At 39.3% G+C, this 19385-nt stretch overlaps 2 protein-coding genes across 2 annotated transcripts in view; both read left to right on the top strand.

Moving 5' to 3' along the window:
• myo3b (myosin IIIB) overlaps positions 1 to 7038 on the top strand; it is a 58966-nt gene extending 51928 nt beyond the window's left edge. Inside the window, exons 35-37 of the mRNA XM_034128930.1 lie at positions 73 to 119; positions 483 to 637; positions 6935 to 7038. Of these exons, the coding sequence (XP_033984821.1) occupies positions 73 to 119; positions 483 to 591 (156 nt within the window). The 3' untranslated portion in view covers positions 592 to 637; positions 6935 to 7038. The remainder of the gene's footprint in view (positions 1 to 72; positions 120 to 482; positions 638 to 6934) is intronic.
• A 3143-nt stretch (positions 7039 to 10181) lies between these two features.
• On the top strand, positions 10182 to 12219 carry sp5a (Sp5 transcription factor a). The gene is made up of 2 exons (XM_034128834.1): positions 10182 to 10314; positions 10685 to 12219. The coding sequence occupies exons 1-2, from the start codon at positions 10264 to 10266 to the stop codon at positions 11753 to 11755; spliced, it is 1122 nt and encodes a 373-aa protein (XP_033984725.1). The 5' UTR covers positions 10182 to 10263; the 3' UTR covers positions 11756 to 12219.
• Positions 12220 to 19385: the final 7166 nt, after the last annotated feature.

Genomic DNA, 19385 nt, shown 5'->3' with positions numbered 1-19385 from the left:
AAATCACTTTGAATTAAAAATTAATGACTCTCTGCTCATCTTTTGACTGTGTGCTCTTGGCCCTTTCCTCAGAGAACTCTGGATTACCAGGGGAGCAAGAGGAAGCCGAGAAAACTTGGGTAAATAACTGCTTTCCTACTTACAGCAACTCTAAACAGAGCAGGCCCTTTGTGGAATAGGAGAATCCAGAAATGGAGTTGTTTTCTTATCATGTAAATGGAGAGCCCAAAATAACAGGCTTTTTTTTAGCAGTTGCTCTGCGTCATTAGAGAGGGTTACATATTAAGGCTTTGTCAGCATGCTAATTTGAATTGTTGAAGGTCTGACTCGTATTTGCACAATAAATTACATCCTGGTTCAGCTCAGTATACTTTAAAAAAGCCTCATTGCTGATTCTGCAAATATTGTTTTTATTCTAAATGTCTCGATTTTCTCATCAGGACTGTACCTCTCACCGCTTTCTCGCCTTCTTTCCATCACAGTCAAATCAAAGTTCTGGATGGAGAAGATGAGTACTACAAATTACTGTCAACTGTGGAGTCAATCCCTGAGGAAGAGTACGCGACCGCCCCCCCCTCCCACTCTTTCTAGTGGGCCCCTCGTCAGTCAGAGCTGAGCCTTACAACCATGTCAACCGGTAAGACTGACGCTCCAGACATGTAGACAGACACTCCAAAGAACATGCTCAGTGTTAGATGTGCTATGTGGAGCAAGTAGCTGCAGTCCAGAGTAAGAGACCTGCACCAGCAATACCCTCAGCTGTTCATCTGAAGTGGTTTGAAAGTATTTACAGGAACTACTTACTCATCAGTGAATGTATTACTACAGTTTCAGGCGCCGTTTACACGAGGAGAAAACTGCTTGTATCTGCATAGTTTCGCGTGCGTATAGCCCTATTATTTACACGAGGCCGATAGAAACTGACCCCACAAACAATAACGGGTCCCAAGGTGGATAGATTTGCAAACGAAACGCTCTGGGGGGGTCAACCGAGTCCGTGTAATCACCTCGATACGAATATTTCCTGAAAAAATAACGATAGCCCCGCCTCTCCCCACCTCTCCTGCTTACTGCTGTAGCAACTATCAAAAATAGCTGTGTTAATTAAACGCACAAGGGGTTCTTGAATGAAATAATATTATAAAAGGCAAACCAGAATTGTTAACGCCCAATATACTCCTTAAACAAAATAAACAGAGTCAGATTTCATGCATTGATCCATTATATTGACAAAGGAGGATCTCACCCGGTGTTTGTAGAGAATATCTCTCTTTTCTGAGCCGTCCTCTCCACAGAGACGTGCTTCTTGGTCGGGATGCAATATCCACAGATTCGGTTTCTTTCAGTTTCTTTCAGTTTCAGTTTCAGTTTCAGGGCTTAAACAGAAGGGTAGCCATGGCAACATTGCAGCGGGGCTGCTCGGTTGCTCTTCTTCGCGGCTTTTGGTGTATTTTGGCGGAAGTTACAGCGCCACTTACAGTCCCGGCATATGTACTACAGCGTTTCCAGCGGCCTCGTTTGAACAGACACGTTAAATGAAACAAATGCATGTGAACGGAAGACTTTTTTGAATACGCATACTGTGCATAAACGCAAACGGTCCCGTGTGAGCGGGGCCTCAATAAGCATTATGCCAAATGCTGCTGCTTTAATAGCCATAATGCTTAAATATAGAAACATGGGTGTTACATTTTGCCAGGTGGGGCTTCAAACGTCTACTTTTTTCTCGTTCTGTGCTTGACTTGCTGCTATTGTGCGTCTCAGTATTGCAAACATTTCCTATATTATAATGTTTTTTGGGGTCTTAAAACCTGCACTTAAGAAGAAATAAACATTTAGCTTACAAACTGCTGTAAAACTGTTCAGATGTTCTGTCAATAAATTAATGAATGACAATACATGTAGCACAAAAAGTGCAGCATCATGTGGGGCGCTGGGGAGAGGAGGTTTTATTAATGGAAAAACATTTTGCAAAGTCACAACAAAACACATAAACGCTGAGCACCCATTTGCAGTTTTAGTGTCAGATGGTAAAGCTCTATGCCTATAAGGGCTGAAAGAAGCGATTACTCTTATTATCCATGTTTCCACTAATTATTTATTGATTGATTCTTCAGTCTATGAAACGCCGACAAATGCCTGAGACAAAATAAATAGTTAATTTTGAAAGTTTGTACCTTAAATTGATTGTCATTTGGCTAATCTATCGTGGTTTTAGCCCTGCTCCACATTGACTCTAAGGAGCCTTTCATCTTGCAGGCAGCATGTTCTTTTTTAAACTCTGTGGTGTTAACCTGACTCGGTAAAATCTACCTATTTCTGAGCATTATGTCGATTGTCTTGAGCCGGAGACAAATCCTTCTGAAAGCTCCAACTCTCCGTGCGAGTTCTCCCAGAGCGAGCGGCTGTAGTTGGAGGGGCTTTGTGCTGTCTGAGAGCTGGAATCACCGCGTTCAGCCTCACAGACCAGAGCTAGACCTCACTTTGAATTTCACCCTAAATACAGGAATTTTCTTTTAAGATGTGAAGTGTCGGAAATACAGGGCTGGCGAGTTGATTTGTAGAGGATTTTTTTTTTTTTTTTCAATTTGCATATCATTTACTGCATCTCCCTTTGTTGACACCCGAGGGCCCGAGAGGAGATTTTGATCTTAATAGGAAGAGTATGGTGGTATGACTGAGGATCTCATCCTCCTTACACAGTGGGGAAAACATTATAGCTCTGCCTAGATAACGAGGCAGAGATAGCGGCTTCTCTTAGGTTCAGGTTCACTCGAATCCTGGTGGGTTTTAAGAGACCCAAAATGTTAGAATCTCACTTTTAAGAACGGTGGGGGTCCGACTCTGGTTGAGATTGACTCCTCACATACTCACAACTTGTAATATTTTTCTTTTTTAAAGCATTTATTCATATTACTTTTTCAGATAACATATTTTGTACAGTTATTGTTGCTTTAACCTGTCATTTTCCTACTAAACACTCTGTATAGTGGTAGTATGGTAAATTGGAAATGTTTTGAATGTTACACATCTTCTGGGAGAAATGCACTCTATGCAGAGGTGGAAAAAGTATTCATATACTTTACTTAAAAAGTAGACATTGAAACGTTTAAAATACTCCATGTTACAATGTACAAGAGTACTAGCAGAAAACAGAGTTGTTGCAGTTGAGTAAAAGTAGACATAATCTCCCTCTACATTTTTGTGAAGCAGCAGTATTAATTAGCATAACATTAAAATGCTTTACCAAAAGACCTACAAATTGTTCTTGAGCACAGTGTTGGAGTACATGCACTTACTAACATGCCACTACTGCATCCACAAGACAATGCAAAGGGACATACAATAGCAGCCCTATATCTATCTAAAAGATGTTCATGTTGTTTACGTCATTTTGTTCTTGTCAACAAATCCCATGATTGAAGTATTTCTCTAAAAGATAGAAGCGGAAATCAGTGTTTATCATGGTCAAATTAGCTCACATAATGAAGCTGCTTCAAAAATAAAGTAATTCATTTATCGTGATATAAAACACCAGAAGAAATATCATGAAGTTATACCCCAGTCTACAGTGTTATAATGTGGAGTCACAGTCAGTTCAGAAGCATTTCACCTCCGGTCCTAGCCACAGATCCTGCAATAATTAAAATCCTCGTTGTGCATTACTCCCTTGCTGGGATAGTTGGTTCCTCTGAAGACAGTCTGAAATAGGTCACCCCAGCACCCTGTAGTGCATCTTAAAAGTACACTGAATCAATTAAGTGTGATCATGCTCCCTTGATTATTTTGGCCCTGTTTTACCACGGAGAGGAATTTCAAATAGGCTCTCTAGTTTGAATAACAAGGTTGGACTGTGGTGACAAATGGTTTCAGAGTGGGTGTTTCTTCCCCTGCTTTTCTCTGCCAAATTAACTCCCTGGCTGATTGCCTGCTTTAGCATATGAGAGGAGGTGAGCGGAGGTGTGTACGTAATTATCTGGGTTAACTGATTATGTGTTGAAAAAGGCAAATGTTATGAAAGACGCTCTGACCTAATGAACTGGAGCTTCTGTGTGCTTGCTGACGGTCTGCAGGACGCTGAGGACAGAGCGATGTCAGGTCGGTGTCAGAGCCTGACACCTGTGTTTTCTTTAATACGTCTGCGTGAATCCAGCTCCCTCTTGTTTTTCCTCATTAAATCTATCAACATCTGGTGTGCGAGGGAGAGCTCCTTTAATGTGGCTAACGTTACTGCTGCTGTTATTCTTGCCATTTTAGCTATTTGCTTCATGCGCCGCACTTTCATTAAAGCTACATGCAAGGCAGCCCCAAAACGCTGTTATCCAAAGTTTTAAAACCACCTTTATGAAAATCGCTCGAGCCGCAGTCTTAACAAATGATGAAAAGCTTTTATTTTTCTAAAGAAGCATACTTACCTTTTCACCTAATAGTGATGTCTTACTTCAAAGAGAGAACGCGATTAGGCCAACATTGTTCTGTTTCTATATCCTTTGAGTTCAAAGGGAGAGTTTGAATACCGGTATTTTATGTGCAGCTTTTTTTATACTGTTTTAATGCAGTTTACGTGCTTTTGATATCCAGATGCGTCATATTTTCAGCAAAGTAAAATATATATCACACTACATTATGATGCATACTACAGCTCTTTAAAGGATGAATGCCAAGTCCTGTTTTTAATCGTTTTTGTTCCCACTAACTTCAAGGACAGGGGACGAACAGACTCTTAGAATAGCTACAAACTTTGCATTGTGATGCTCTTCGGTGGCTAATGATTGGTGCCTTAAGAAAGTGACATACATGAGCGGCAACCAGATGTCAGATGTGTGTTGAGGGCTCTGAGCAAAAGAACATTCCCTAAAGACGGCATTAATAAAGAAACTGGTTTAGCCGGGTAGAGACGGAGAGAGGCATGGAGGAAGAAGGAGATAAAAGAGTCTGTTGAGTACATACATCAAAGGTCTCTTAATGACAAGGGATGCCATTAGGGTTACAGTGGCTTTTGTTTCAGCTTCCTCACACCTGCAGTTTTTTAAGGGCACTCTATGCGCTGTTTTGTTGTTAACATTTGCATGAATATAAAATGCATGCATGAGGAGATAAGAGTTTGTTCCTGTCTGCTAATCTTGGTGGTGACCAAATGTTTCAGTCAGATTTAGAGCTTCCTTTCCATTTGCAAAAAAGGAAATGCAGCCATTTTGTTGCTTCCTTGTGTAAAAGCTATAGGAAGAACAGGTTTACCCAGAACAATAAAAACACAGTATGGCAAAGCTGTTATCCTGTACAGCATGGCATTTATTGACTTCAAGTTTTTTTGGTTCCTCCGGGGTTGGAATGGGATTTGACAAATCAGAGCGTGAAATTATGATTAGCCTCTCAGTTTTTAGACGGAGCGGGGCACTCGCAGACTTGGCATGGCCAAAGGTGTAACCTGTTTGTTTTGCCCCGATGCTGCTTTCCCAGATGGTGGGACCAGCTGCCGTTGAACACACGCTGGACGGGTAACAGTGTGAGAATTATCACGGCCTTGTTTCAGTTTCGGATGCATTACAGAAACTTGTCTTTTTGTCACTGCCAGGAGGAGCAGGGAGGTGTCACCTGGTGCTCAAACAAACTGCCTTTTGACTGAGGTCAGAATAAAAAAGAGTGAGGTTCAGCTGTAATATTATATGTGTAGTTGTCTATGGAGACTGCCCCGCACAGTATTTATAACATACCTCTTAAGGTCACCTGCTCAAATAGGGCCCAAATGTTCCTTTTTATTTAGCCCAACCTATATTTTAGTTGATATTTTAAGCTAACTGGGTGGTTTGACATGGGCAAGGCAATACAATACTGTATTTAACATGTTTTATCTTCGTTAAGATAAAGGTTAATATTTCTCTATAATGTTTTTTCACTCTGTTTTAAAGTTTCCTCAAAAGTTCTTTAACTTTTTTTAATGAATGTACTCAAATTGCCATATGAATATAAAATATTGCGCTTACTAGAACATGGAATCTTATTGTAATGTTTGAAGATCAGAACAAATTGATGTAAATTCAATAATAGATATCACATCATATAGTATGATTACAGATTCCTGGGCTGCAGGCTGTAACGTACATCATGGTGGAGGAAGAGTCTCCCTCTTTAGGCTGGATTAAGGCATCCAGGGTGGGCTGAGGGAAGGTAAAATGACCTGTCCCGCCTTACGTGACCCCAGGCCAATCCTGCACATTGCCAAGGCTTTGCTCTTTGCTCTTGAATATGCAGTGATCTCCAGCTTCATAGGCTCAGAGGAGGCAGAGAGGAAGAGAAAAAAAGGAGTTGTATCGCATTGCAGGGAAAATTAGTGAGACCAAAGTTGGAGTTTCTGTGCGTTGGGGGCTGCGAACAATGGCAGCTTTCTGTCAGACAGCAACTTCAAAAGGTCTGCTGAGTGACTGCTCTGAGTTATACATTGTTGCAGATCACTGAGGAAATTCACAGATGTTTTCTCATACGAGACACCATTATAGCGGCTCAAGTACCCAGTAGCCTCGAGCATTTCTCCTTCTCCCCTCGCTCTCTCCCACACACTCAAACTCACTCTCACTTTCACACATGCACCCTCGCCACCCCCACCCACATCCTCTCTGAAATCTCTCGTATGAGACAGATGTTGAACCTGTTTTTTTCTCCATCTGTCCGGAGAATAGGGAAAGCTAAAAAGGGTTCATGTTGTGGCGTTGCCCCCTGACTCTGTCAATCCACAGTCCTCACTGTCAGCTCGCTCAAAGTTTTCAAAATGTCAAGATCACATTCAGCTCCACTTTCTGAGATGCATTCGGGGTCAATACAATAAATAGTATATTTTAATTAAAGTTACACCAATAAAAACTCAAACTAAGTGAAAGATATGTAGAGTGTGCTGCATAATCGTGATTGTCACTGCACTTTTCTCTCTTTTCTGCAGATTGCCTTCTTCGACTCTGAACTGGACCTGAACCAAAACAAAATCAGCAACATGATAATATATCTATTGTAAATGTATATTTATACCTATTAAACTGACATTTTATATGGGTCAAATAAATATGTTTAAACTACTGACTTTTGACTACTGTTGTTTTTTTCTACTTCACCTGTTGAATTATTAAAAATAATTCATTTTGTTTTGAAAGGCACGGAATTTAGTTTTCTGAGCTTGTTCCAGTTCAGTTTACTGTATCCACTGCAGGACTGAATCTTCTTTTTAGATATTCTGTTCATCTCTGATTAGTTTTGAACATTTCCTACACATGCTTTGAAGAATATAAAATACACACATGGTTGAAGCTGGATCCATGTTCAAACCTTTGAGTCTACATGTAGAAAAATATTGGAATGGGGTTCCTCCAAGTTAATTTTCCCATCAAATGTTGCAGGATTTTTTTCCTTAAACCAAACCACGGCTGAGTTGACCCTGTAAAACTTGAGGCATAGCCATAAGACGGTACTGGTTTGGAGTAAGTAAATTACCTCAGGGGCTGGACATTGTGTCGAGCACACAGTTATGAATTTCTTACAAAATATATCAAAGTCCTGCTCAGCCAAATCCATCTCTCAGCTGGGGTCCCATTGAGATGCATTAAAATGTAAGAACTTGCATTTAGGGCTGAACCGAGTATCTCAAAGGAAGATATCAATAATTTGGTAATTCTGAAGGTTCACAAAATTCTTGCACTTGTCAAATATGTTCTGAAATTTGCCTTTGCATAGCATGACAGCTTACATGTAAAGCTGATTTAAGTGGAAATACACCCTAAATCCGAATTCATATCTGCTTCTTTAATGTCCTCAAAGCAGCTGCTGTTCAGGATCACAGAGGAATGTTACTTCTGTTTTAGGGTGGATTTTCCCTTTACTTTAACGGTTGTAGTTTGACATAAGAGAGCAGATTACAACATTTGACATTTATCTGACATTTAAACCTGGCAGCAAACACTAACTGACAGGACTTTTCTGCACAAATACAGACTTCCTAGTAGACTGTGAAAATGTTTACTGAAGTGACATCTTAACTGGTCAGCAATTTGGTTGATTCAGCTGGTAGTCTGCTTTTCACCTGTTTGGTGAAAATCCAGAAAGGACAGCTTTCTAATTAGATCAAATGTTATATTTTGCGACGTTTTGTGTGTTGCCAAAATGTTGTCACCTGTTAAGCGTTGCAACCTTGCAAGATGCAGTCACAACGCTTTTCTAACCCTAACCCAATTGAAGGCCAAGTTTGAAGATGGCTGTGGTCCCCCCCAACTTTACGACCCTGACCCAATTTAGCATCACGCCTTGTCTGATTGTCTTTTGTGTCAATTTATTTTGATTCCAAATCCTTAAAAACTAAAATGCAAAAAGTGAATACATGTAAACCAACAGTAGAATTTGTCGTACCAACAGTACCATTATTAAAATGCTTATGAGTTTCTCACTTTCTGCTAAAGATGGATCAACAAAAGTATGCACAACTTGGCAAATTGTTTATCATAATTGCTTATAACTTATTTATAAAGCCTTGATAAAGCGATTAGTTGTAAACCGTGTTATAGGGTGCCTTGTTAAAAGTGGTACACATATTTCTTGATCCTGCAAAAAAAGAACATTCACACATTAGGAGGATCAGGTTGCAACCATTTCTAGCGCTGTCTCTGTAAGGTGATTTTACAGGTGTATAAAAGCGCTCACACTCTCTTGTAAACGGTAGATTCAATACAACGCAGCTCAGAATTCAAAGTAGTGTTTTCTGCAGACTTTTTATATGCTCTACACAACACACTTCATCACCCAATGCTGCAATCACTTCATGTAAACAAGAAGTTCTGCACTTTTTTAATCAGTCAGACAGTGCGAGTACACCACTCCTGTAGCCAGATTTGTAGTTTAACATGGCTCCAGTGCAGCCCAGCAGGACTCCCCCTCTCCCTCATGACTGTGTGTAAAGCCGTGGGAGAGGACTGGGAACATTAATCCCTTCAAAGGAACAGATCTAATTCAAAATCTGCCGCTCCAAACTAGTTGAGAGGACAGTGATTGTTTCTTCAGGGAAGCCAGATAAAGATCAGAGAATGATATAGAAAACTACAACTTCCATTTCGACTTCTCTGCCACAAAACTTTGAATATTATCTCAAGAAAACCGCATACTTTTAAAAAATATTCTGAAACAAAAACAGGATGGAATATGATATTTTATGCCAGTAGCCTTTGTGCCAAGGTTTCTTAAATATCCATTGTTTAATTTGGATGCTTGAGTGGACGAGATCCTGTGCTGAACTTCCTCCCCAGACCCAAAATAATTAAGACATCACCATTTCAAGTGCTGCTTTTGTCACCTGATTTAAAACAGAGGTTTCCCTTTTGTGTCATGTTAAGTAACATGTTATAATTTGAATTAGCTGCTGGGATTTTACCCTAAGGCTCTAAGCTTACATTTTGATGCTGAACAAAGAGAAAAATTCTAAATTAGAAATAAGGTCCTGATAAAACAAATGATTGAAATGAGTGAGGGAGAATTAAGTATTTAAATAATTCAGAGAGGGCATAATTAAGTGTTTAATGCCGTGTTGTAGTTCAAAGGAACAACAAAGAAAATGTAATTCAAATTAAAAATGTAAGAGTCGCAGATTCTTGAGAGATGAGAACTTTGTGTTGAGTCACTTGATTTGGTTTCTTTCCTCCATCAAACAGTCAGGCAACGCTGGAGATCTCCAGAGATAACAATGTCACATTGTCACATAGGGTTCTGCTACAAATCCTTAATTACAAAAAGAGGATCAGATGACTACAGCATCCAATACTGAGGTCTCCAGGCGGCATGGGGGTCTTTGATCAAGAAAATCCAATTATTTGTGTATATACATTTCCCACATAGTGATTACTTCATTAATTGTCCCGCCTTTATCTCCTCCCTTCCCATCCCCCCTAATAATCAGCTCCTTTATCCAGACCAACAAACACACCATAGGAGCTTTGTGGATTCAAAGGATTTGCTTTCCCCTCTCAAAGAGCCGCTATTCTTTGATGATTGGGCAGCGGCAAACTTCAAAGTAATAAATCTTATTTCTGACTGGCTGGCGGCCCACCAAAGTCCTTATCAAATTCTAAGAAGTGATCCCTCACTCTTCAGATAGACCAAGGATATCTCGGAGAGAGGAAGCACTGAAGAGTGGAGACCTGCTCGACGAGACATTTTACTGCGAATGCTCACATTTATCTAAATTAGAGCTTTCATTTTTATTTGTTTTCATCGAGAGGGAGGAGGACGCTTACCATGGCAGCAGTGGCTGTACTGCGGAATGAAACACTCCAGGCTTTTCTCCAGGTTTGTGCGCAAGTTTCTGTTAACTTTAATAACTTGTAAACTCACTCATGCGAGTTGATTTACGTTTGCGAGTCGTTTATATTTAACAAAGATAAAAGTTGTGTTACTTTGATAGTCCTGTGTCATATAATTTTATTACAAACGCTAATGGTTTGAGTCTTAATGACTGCTGCAGCAACATTACGCCAACTTTTATGTCACATCAACACGACTCAGGCGACAGGATTTAGTGCACATTAGATTTAGACAAACTATTTTAACATCCTTTGGTTAAATATTAAAACGTAGCACATGATTTGTCTTTTTTTAACCTCATAAAGTGTGTTTGAAATGGTTGTAATATAAAAACACGTGTGTCTCGGTTATCCAGGATCGCACTCCCAACTCTTCTCCAGAGCACTGTAAGCACTCCCCGCTGGCTCTCCTGGCTGCCACTTGTAACCGGATCGGGCATCACCACGGATCAAACCACACAGATTTCATCCAGGTCCCTTACGACCCAACTCTGGGCTCCCCTTCGCGTTTATTTCACCCGTGGACTAACGAGGGGATTTCTCAGAGCAGCCTGGCTGGCAACTCCACTTTCGGACTATCCTCCAAGCCCCAGCTCACTGCGCACATCCAGAGCTTCAGCTCGCACCACGAACTGCCCCTCACCCCTCCGGCGGACCCCTCGTACCCCTATGACTTCTCCCCTGTGAAGATGCTACCTTGCTCCATGCAGTCGCTGCAGTCCTCCTGCCCTCCCACCTACGTCCCCGCCGTAAGTTACGCAGCCCCAAATCCCCTTCCGCCCGCAATGCCAAGTTTTGTCACGGGACCGTCCGGCCTTGTGCACCAGCAGCAGAGACAGTTGTCCCCAAACCATGGAGAGGATATTCCGTGGTGGAGCCTCCAGCAGGGGAACCATGTAAGCCACTCTGCCTCCCTCGGTCACCATCGTTTCCAGCTGCAGAGGGGCTTGGTACTGGGACATACGGACTTTGCGCAATATCAGACGCAAATTGCGGCTCTACTGCACACCAAGTCCCCCCTAGCGACTGCGCGGAGGTGCAGGAGGTGCAGGTGTCCCAACTGCCAGTCCTCCACCTCCAGCGACGAGCCCGGGAAGAAGAAGCAACACATTTGTCACATACCGGGTTGCGGGAAAGTTTACGGGAAAACTTCTCACCTGAAAGCGCACCTGCGGTGGCACTCTGGAGAGCGGCCGTTTGTGTGCAACTGGCTGTTCTGTGGGAAGAGTTTCACCAGGTCGGACGAGCTGCAGAGACACCTGAGGACTCACACGGGGGAGAAGCGCTTTGTTTGCCCGGACTGCTGCAAGAGATTCATGAGGAGTGACCACTTGGCCAAACATGTCAAAACTCACCAGAACAAAAAGACCAAGTGCCACGACAAGACACTTGACCATGTGAAAAGGGAGGACACGAGGAATATGTAGTAACACCTTGTAGTCGTTTAAAACAGTAGAAATCACTAGTGCAATACAGTCAGTCCTACATTAGTTAACGTACACAGTGAGCTGCATCTGTTTAGGGTATTCCATTTACTTTGATTTCTTACATCCTGACAATATCTCTAACATTGCTGGTCTGTGTAGCACATTTTTGTGTGTATATATATAAAGTTTCATAAGTTAATTTGGGACCATGGAGAAGTTATAGCTCATGAGTTTGAATTCACTGTCTATAGATCATATCAAGGAATTCAAGTTTTCAACTTGTGTTTGATCATTGTCTTCGGTGGAAGATTTCTCTCCCCTGTAAATTATATTTAATAGCTTTTGTTGAATGAAAGTGTCAGTTTTTTGCTCCATACGGGGTGTTTTTAAGCATGCTCTTGAAAAGATATGCTATTGTTGATATGACCCAAATACTGTGTGAGAATAAAGATTATAACATTTTTCCTCAACTCTAAACTCGAATAATTCATTTTATACTCCTCAGTTATATGGGTGATAAGACAATCAATTTTTATGTAAAAGGACATATTCAGTATTTCTTGGATTAGTGTGCCTTGTGGAAAAAAACGTTTCTTATATTTAGTTTCTCACTGTGAGTGGTTATATTTCAGACTAAATAAAACAACATTAAAATAAATGTTATTGACAATGCGGGAGTCAAAATGTGCCCTGATATTCTACTGCTGATATTGTTTACCCTTTAACACAAAGGCAATATTTAAGTATTGACAGAAGCAGAGCTGTATGGACTGTATTTGAAAAAAATGAAATGTATATATACACTGTCTAATAATTTTTGGTTCAACGTTAAACAGTGAAATAAAGCTCTGTAAGCTAGAATCTCAACGGACTGAGTAAAAACTGACTTGTAAAAGAACTCATACAAAGAACTGAGCGCTTCACAGGTGCATACAGGTGCTAACATTGGAAATTTAACTATATCACAAACTCTACCTATTTTGTACCGAGGTATTAACTTTAGTCAACTATGTAGGGACAGTTTTCACCCAAACAAAATATTTTTTTACAGAGAAAAATGCAAACACTCCTCAAAATTAATAACATTTTACATAAAGTTGATGGAGAATACCACACCTTTTTTTTTACAGTTGGATTTTAATGTTCTACCATTAGACTCAACTGTAGTAAAACTACTGCACTCTGATAGATGTGGTGTATTTGTTTTGTGCGACCATTTTTGAGTTTTACATTTACCTCTAAGGACTTTGAAGTGACACCGTAGATGAGATGAGAAACTCAGCTTTTATGAATATCCCTGATTCAAGTTACCCACAAGATATTCAGCGTGTTTAATGTCTCTCAAACTATTAGGCAAAGAACTTAGTGTTGTTTTATTGGGTGAGGAATTTTTTATTGCCAATATAGGGGAGATTGTACAGAGAAAACCCCACATTGTCATGTAACATTGAGTTCTGCTTACTCAAAGTACATTCAACTAACTAATGAGGATCAGTATTGACGTCCACAATGCTGATACTTAAGGAGATGGAAATTAAAAGTAACATTCTGGGAAAAAATACTTGGATTTGTTTACATTGAGGGAACTGCTTCCATATCAACATAGGAAAAATGATACCTAATAGATGTGATTGATGATACAATAATCCAAAGGTCCAATTTCCGTCCTTAACTATTAGAGAGTATAAATGCTTTCTGTCAGCAGTTACATTATTGTCCTGTATGTCTTATTAGGATCACTAAAAACGTCAGTATCAAGAGAACAACCACTGCCATCCATCGGCTTTTTTAACAGTTTTTTGCCTCAACAGCGCCCCCTTTTGTAAGTTACCTCAAGTTCATTAAAGCAGACAAATATAGTGACTAAAGTGTCATCTGTAGAGGTTCATTTTTATTAAAATACAAACATGTTATCTACACATTACATGTTGGAAGGTTCAACAGGTTTGAGTCCATTGGTATTACTTTATATGATTATTAGTTGTTTTTTCTCCAAATGTTCTGCCTATTTCTAATCCACTTTAGTTCACTTCACCATCGTAAAATATCCCTGTCATCTGATGACCTAAATGTGCGACAAAGTGACCCTAAGTTTGAAATCAACCATTCAAATTTAAAGATTGACTTTGCTTGTACTTCAAAATGCAGGAATCGAACTTTCTCAATCGCAAACTGACTTTCACCTGAATTTCAAGGCCATAACCGTCGCTGCATACAGTAGCCTAAGTTATATACACCATATGTTGATTTCACTCCTTCTCCTTGCAATATTTTACATTGTTGTCCCTGCTAAATAAACTTTACACATCAATATAATGACCTACTCAAGACAACAATCAAATAAAAATGATAATGTTAGCTAGTTTTGTTAAAAGTTTGTTTACGTCAATAGATATAAAATACAGATTTTTTTCCATACATGTTCGTTATACACAGTAATTTAATTGTTGATAATATACTATATCAACTATAGCATTCAAACAAATCATTTCTCACTCTGCACTGATATACGGCTTTGTATATACGGCTTTGCTGCAATATGTGCTTGGTAGTAGATGTTCAGTGAGAGCTACAGTAAGCCCAGTTTCACCAAATCCCCAAAATGGACAATCTGCGTTAATATTAACATACATTTCACACAATAGGAGGAGGTTTCAAGGAAAAACCTACAGTAGTATGATGAGACGTGGCCATTTTAACTATAAAGTCTTTATCCACAAACTGTATGATCCTATTATAAAATAATGCCTGTGGATGGATATGGTGAATGCAGCAGACCAGCTCTGCACAAAGGCATTGTTCGGCTCTGATTTGGCTTCATTGTCAAGATAGAGTCACTATTCTTTAACACTTTAGCCGGCCTTAATGCTTAATTAATAATAGATAGGATATCATATGTTGTGGCTTAAGTTTATTTTCTATAAATGAATTAACTTTAACTGTAAAGTCAAATAAAAAGCATAATTAAGTTTATATAATTATTGTAGATTAAATGCTCATTCCTAATTATCTCATTCAATATGTCATTTTCTTTTGGGTTACATTTTTTTCAACCATTTTGGGATGAGGTTCAGTCAGCAAAGGGACAAACCCTTTCATCCGAAGTGATCCCTCTTCACTTTGGCATTGGCTCTGCAGAGTCTGTTCAAAATGAAATGACTGACAAGCAGCGGCATGAATCAAATCCCTGATGTCAACAGCTCTGCTGCTCTCTATGGAGGATAGTTATGTACTGCTTGACATTTTGCAGCTGATGTTACATTTAGTTGAGCAAGTGAAAAAGGTTGGTCTGGGCGTCTAGAAATATGATTATTAAATCTGTGAGCTGAAGCTGGACTGTCTGAGAAGCATCACTGTATTCTTGTCTTTATGCTCCTCAATTTAAAGCCACTTAAAACTACTAAAGTATTCAGTTAATACATCTAAAGTGTTTGAATATATATCACAACATTTACAAAGAAACAAAATAAATACGTTTTATTGAGACTTGTTGTGCAAAAGCTCTGATTGATGCACATAAATCAAATAATCCCTTTTTTTCCAAATCGGGATGGACCAGCACAAAAACAACAATGTTTGAGTTAATGTAGGATTCTTTAGCATACCTTTAAACGATTGAAGAAAAAAGGTTTTTGAGGCCTTCAAGTAACACCATGCCTTCCAAGGCAAATATTTTTCTTGTGGGTGAATTGTGGAGAGAGCGGGAAGAGCTCTGAGATGGATGGCTAACTGGCTAGTTGGTAGTTTGACCTTCGCAGACAGCTGACTAATTCAGTAGCTGATTCCCCCATGCTTGAATGCTTCAGTGATATTTCTACAACTGTTTTGCTCTTCACACCCATCTGTGTGAAACAATCAATTGTTTGACTGCATTCAGCCAAAGCCCACTCAACTGTATTTGGTCAAATACACTGACAGCTAACGTAAACCATAATGCCTGCAATAACAAAACCTTCCCATTGCCTACAGATTCTGCATTCATAGCAGTTCTATGTTTAGAGAGAAAGGCTGGACACCGCAGAACAAGATGACCAGATACTGTTGGTCATATCTACGGCACATAAGTCAGTTATTGCCACAACTCAGTTTGCTGGAAATTGTTGAAATAACTGGGTTAATTCAATCAAACTAAAAGAATGATTGTTAGCTGCTTTCACGGATACTCTTTTAAGTGGACTGTATGTAAGATATTGGAGCTCAGCTCTTCTGTGTTCACACAGGAGCTTAAAGAGTCTCTGGCTGTGAGAAGGTGATAGGAGGTTTTCATGTCTCACAGGAGACCAGTTTAAAATGCTCCAGTGGTTAGGACAAGACAACAGACTCATTCAGTCAAAGACAATAAAACCTTGTTTTCTTGCAAGATGACCTCATATTGCATATCATTACATCTGCAAAGCTCAACAACACGAGAAGTAAAAACCCCAGTTGTTCCTTAGTTCATTTAATGTAGCCTACATGTGGTGCTTTACTTAAGAGATGTCATTGCTTTGTAATTTCATGGAGACAAGTAGATTTATTTCCCATTGTTAAATCATTCCTCTGATTGTAAGTATCCATTTTTGTGTCATTTACATTTTTATGAGAAAATTAAAGGATTGTACTTTTGCATATTTTAATTGGCTTTTAAAGAATAAGGGAGTATTGTGTATTAAAACCATGAAAAATTGTTAAATTAGATTTTAACTTTGACTTGTTATATCGAGACATTGTGGGGATGAAGAGGAAATTTCATGGCAGTTCTGATTAAAAATTGTGAATCGAATGACGGTTTTTATGTAAGAGGTCAGAAGAGTCAGTCTCACGCTGGGCTGAATGTTTTATACATCAGTGCGCACTGATTAAAATGTAATTAAAACATGATATTTTTCTTCATAACTGATTTCCATCTCTTTATTGAATACATAAATATGTTTAGATGCAGATAAGCATTTACATTTGCAGTGTACGCCCAATAATACAAGGCAGTGCAAGCTGAACCAGCTACTCCCTGTGGATGTGTTTTAATTCAAGATCAAACCTTGTTTATAGTCTGTCCTTGACCCTCTTTGAGCTTAAACCTTAGTCAAAACTTCGTATTTTGTAAGCCTCCAGAGGCAACATGTCTTTATCTTTAAAACATTACATTTATTTGCGTATTTCGCTTGAACAATTGTGTCTATTTAGAAGGTATGTTCAGTTCAAACACAGGCAACATTTGTTGCTATGTGTAGTGCCATTTGTTGATACTTAGTTGGAGTAAATCCCACAAACAAATATGGGATGATGAATAAAGACTCATTCCTATCAACTATAAATAGATCCTTGCTTTCGTATTAGCTAATCCAATAGAGTGTTAGGTCTTTCTGTGAGATCAGTGTTAAATGTTTTTGAAAAAGGCTATGAAAAACGTGTGAAAGCGATGGAAATGAGAAAAGGTGATGATGAAGATCAAGTGGGTCAGAGTTTTTGTAAAGCGTGTCTTGGCAATGTAAGGTAACACAACCTCTGAAGCTCACAAGGGGATTTTCCATTCCAATTATTGATATTACAATTGTCCTGTACACCTGTTTTGCGCATTTAAATTATACAACTTTAAAACAGCACAGCTATTCCCCTTTTCATTTTAAATACCCTGTAGTTATTGTTTTACAGTCATTTGTCATTCTTTTTTACATTATCTTATTTTTATCTTTCTTGTATTGTTGATTTTTAACTTGTTTTCTGCACCTCCTAGCTGCGAAATGTTATATTTTCTCCCACCGTCCTCATGTGATCCTGTCATGTGACATTTACAGGAAGTAGTGCTTTTTAGCCACACGCATTTCATACACGGATGTATAGATTTCATACAACAGTTTTCTTAAGACATCCATGGAGAACTTCCAGCTCTCATATTCAGTCCTGTGCTCGCATCCTCTGTATGTATTGGTTTATTCAACAATGGCATGAATTGTTTGAGAGATTACTGATAACAGCATTTTACCTTAATTGGAACGAAAATACTAACTATTTATATACCGGTAAAACCGCGTTGAAGTTAGGTTTCACATCCGGGCACTTGCTCCTATAGCCCCAGGGTTTCTTTTACCAACAAATCTTTCAATAGCCTCCTTGTCATACCCAATATTATTACTACACCGGATAAATGAAACACAGCTGTTTTATTATATATATTTATATATATTTTCTTCTAGTTTATTAAAAACAATAACAAGCTGTTTTTATTTCAAAATGTCTTATTTTAAATAGTTTTAATGTTATGTGACTTAATGACTCTAAATCAATGCAGCATTGTACCACTACAATGGCCACTCCTCTTTTCATAGGTTTTGTAATATTATAAGTGGCTTTTTTTGTTGTTGAAAGTATAAGCTTCCATGTCAAGTGTCTCAATGACTTCCAATCCTTACCAGATATTATGGATTGGACCATATTTGTCTCTGAAATGTAGTGGAGTAGAAGTATAAAGTCGCATAAAATGAAAACACACTCGTATAAGTACCTCACAGCTGCACTTAAGGATAGTACTGTACCTCCTTATTTTGTCAATGTAAAAGAGTTGGACTCCCAGCCCTGAAACTGTCCCAGATGATGGCTGCTGATGTTAGCACATGTAGTAGTAGTAGAACCTTTATTTAGCCAGGAAAATCAATTAAGAACCAATTCTTATTTTCAATGATGACCTGACAGGAGGCAAAAGGCTTCCTGAGGGGATGGGGGTTGGGAGGAAGAAAATAAAAAGACAGACTCCGGGCACTACAGAACCCAGGAGACAACACAATGACACAGAGCAGAGATGACAGGCATAGCAGTTAAACATATAACATATTTAAAATAATACTGCTGTGGTTCAATCAGTCATTAAAATAATATAGAACATTCATCCATTCAATCATTCATTCATTCATTCATTCATCCATTCATTCATTCATTCATCCATTCATTCATTCATGGCAATTCATACTATTGGAGAGGTCAATACATTGGTAGTGAGCATCAGGCAAAGCAGCTGCATGTGTGTACCAGAGTGTTTGTAATAGTGTCCCTGAAGGTGCGGGGGGAGATAAAGGTCTTCATTTTCAAGGTTTTTTGTATGATATTCCAGCTATCAGCTGCTGCAAACTGAAAGGCGGAGCGGCCAAAGGATGTATGGGCTTTGGGGATCTTTAGCAGGATGTTTGTAGCTGACCGGGTGTTGTGCGTCGGGGGTGGGCGGAGTTGCAGCAATTGTGTGAGGTAGAAGGGGGTGAGGCCTAGGAGTGTTTTATAAACAAGCATCAGCCAGTGGATGTTGCGCCTGGTCTCAAGAGAGGGCCAGTTTGCCACATCTTCACCTGCTTCAACCAGATCTAACATGGCTTTTCACACAGTTCAGCATTAACTCATGTTATCACTGATCTTAGCTGCTAAGCTCTGTTTCACCAGCATGGCTCTTCTCTCAGCAAGGGTCTGTTTGCTCGAGGCTGAGTTCAGAATAGTTCTCTACAGACTTGAATTTTGGAATAAAACTTTTAGCACACTATTCAAGGCAGACCACTATAGTAAGATGAGTACTTCTTGAGTTAAAAGACCAACATGTAAAGTCTACAAGATGAAGGAGAGACTAGAGAGACACCGTGTGACAGTCGAAGGAAATTCACTGACAGCTAAC

This window comes from Trematomus bernacchii, unplaced genomic scaffold, assembly GCF_902827165.1.
Source record: "Trematomus bernacchii unplaced genomic scaffold, fTreBer1.1, whole genome shotgun sequence".
Classification (NCBI taxonomy): domain Eukaryota; kingdom Metazoa; phylum Chordata; class Actinopteri; order Perciformes; family Nototheniidae; genus Trematomus; species Trematomus bernacchii.
This window is presented reverse-complemented; position numbering and strand designations above follow the sequence as displayed.

Bases quoted from the DNA above. Each gene is read 5' to 3' on its own strand.
- sp5a (XM_034128834.1), top strand. From the start codon at position 10,264: ATGGCAGCAGTGGCTGTACTGCGGAATGAAACACTCCAGGCTTTTCTC. The intron at 10,315-10,684 runs GTTTGTGCGCAA...TCGGTTATCCAG, and splicing joins CACTCCAGGCTTTTCTCCAG to GATCGCACTCCCAACTCTTC.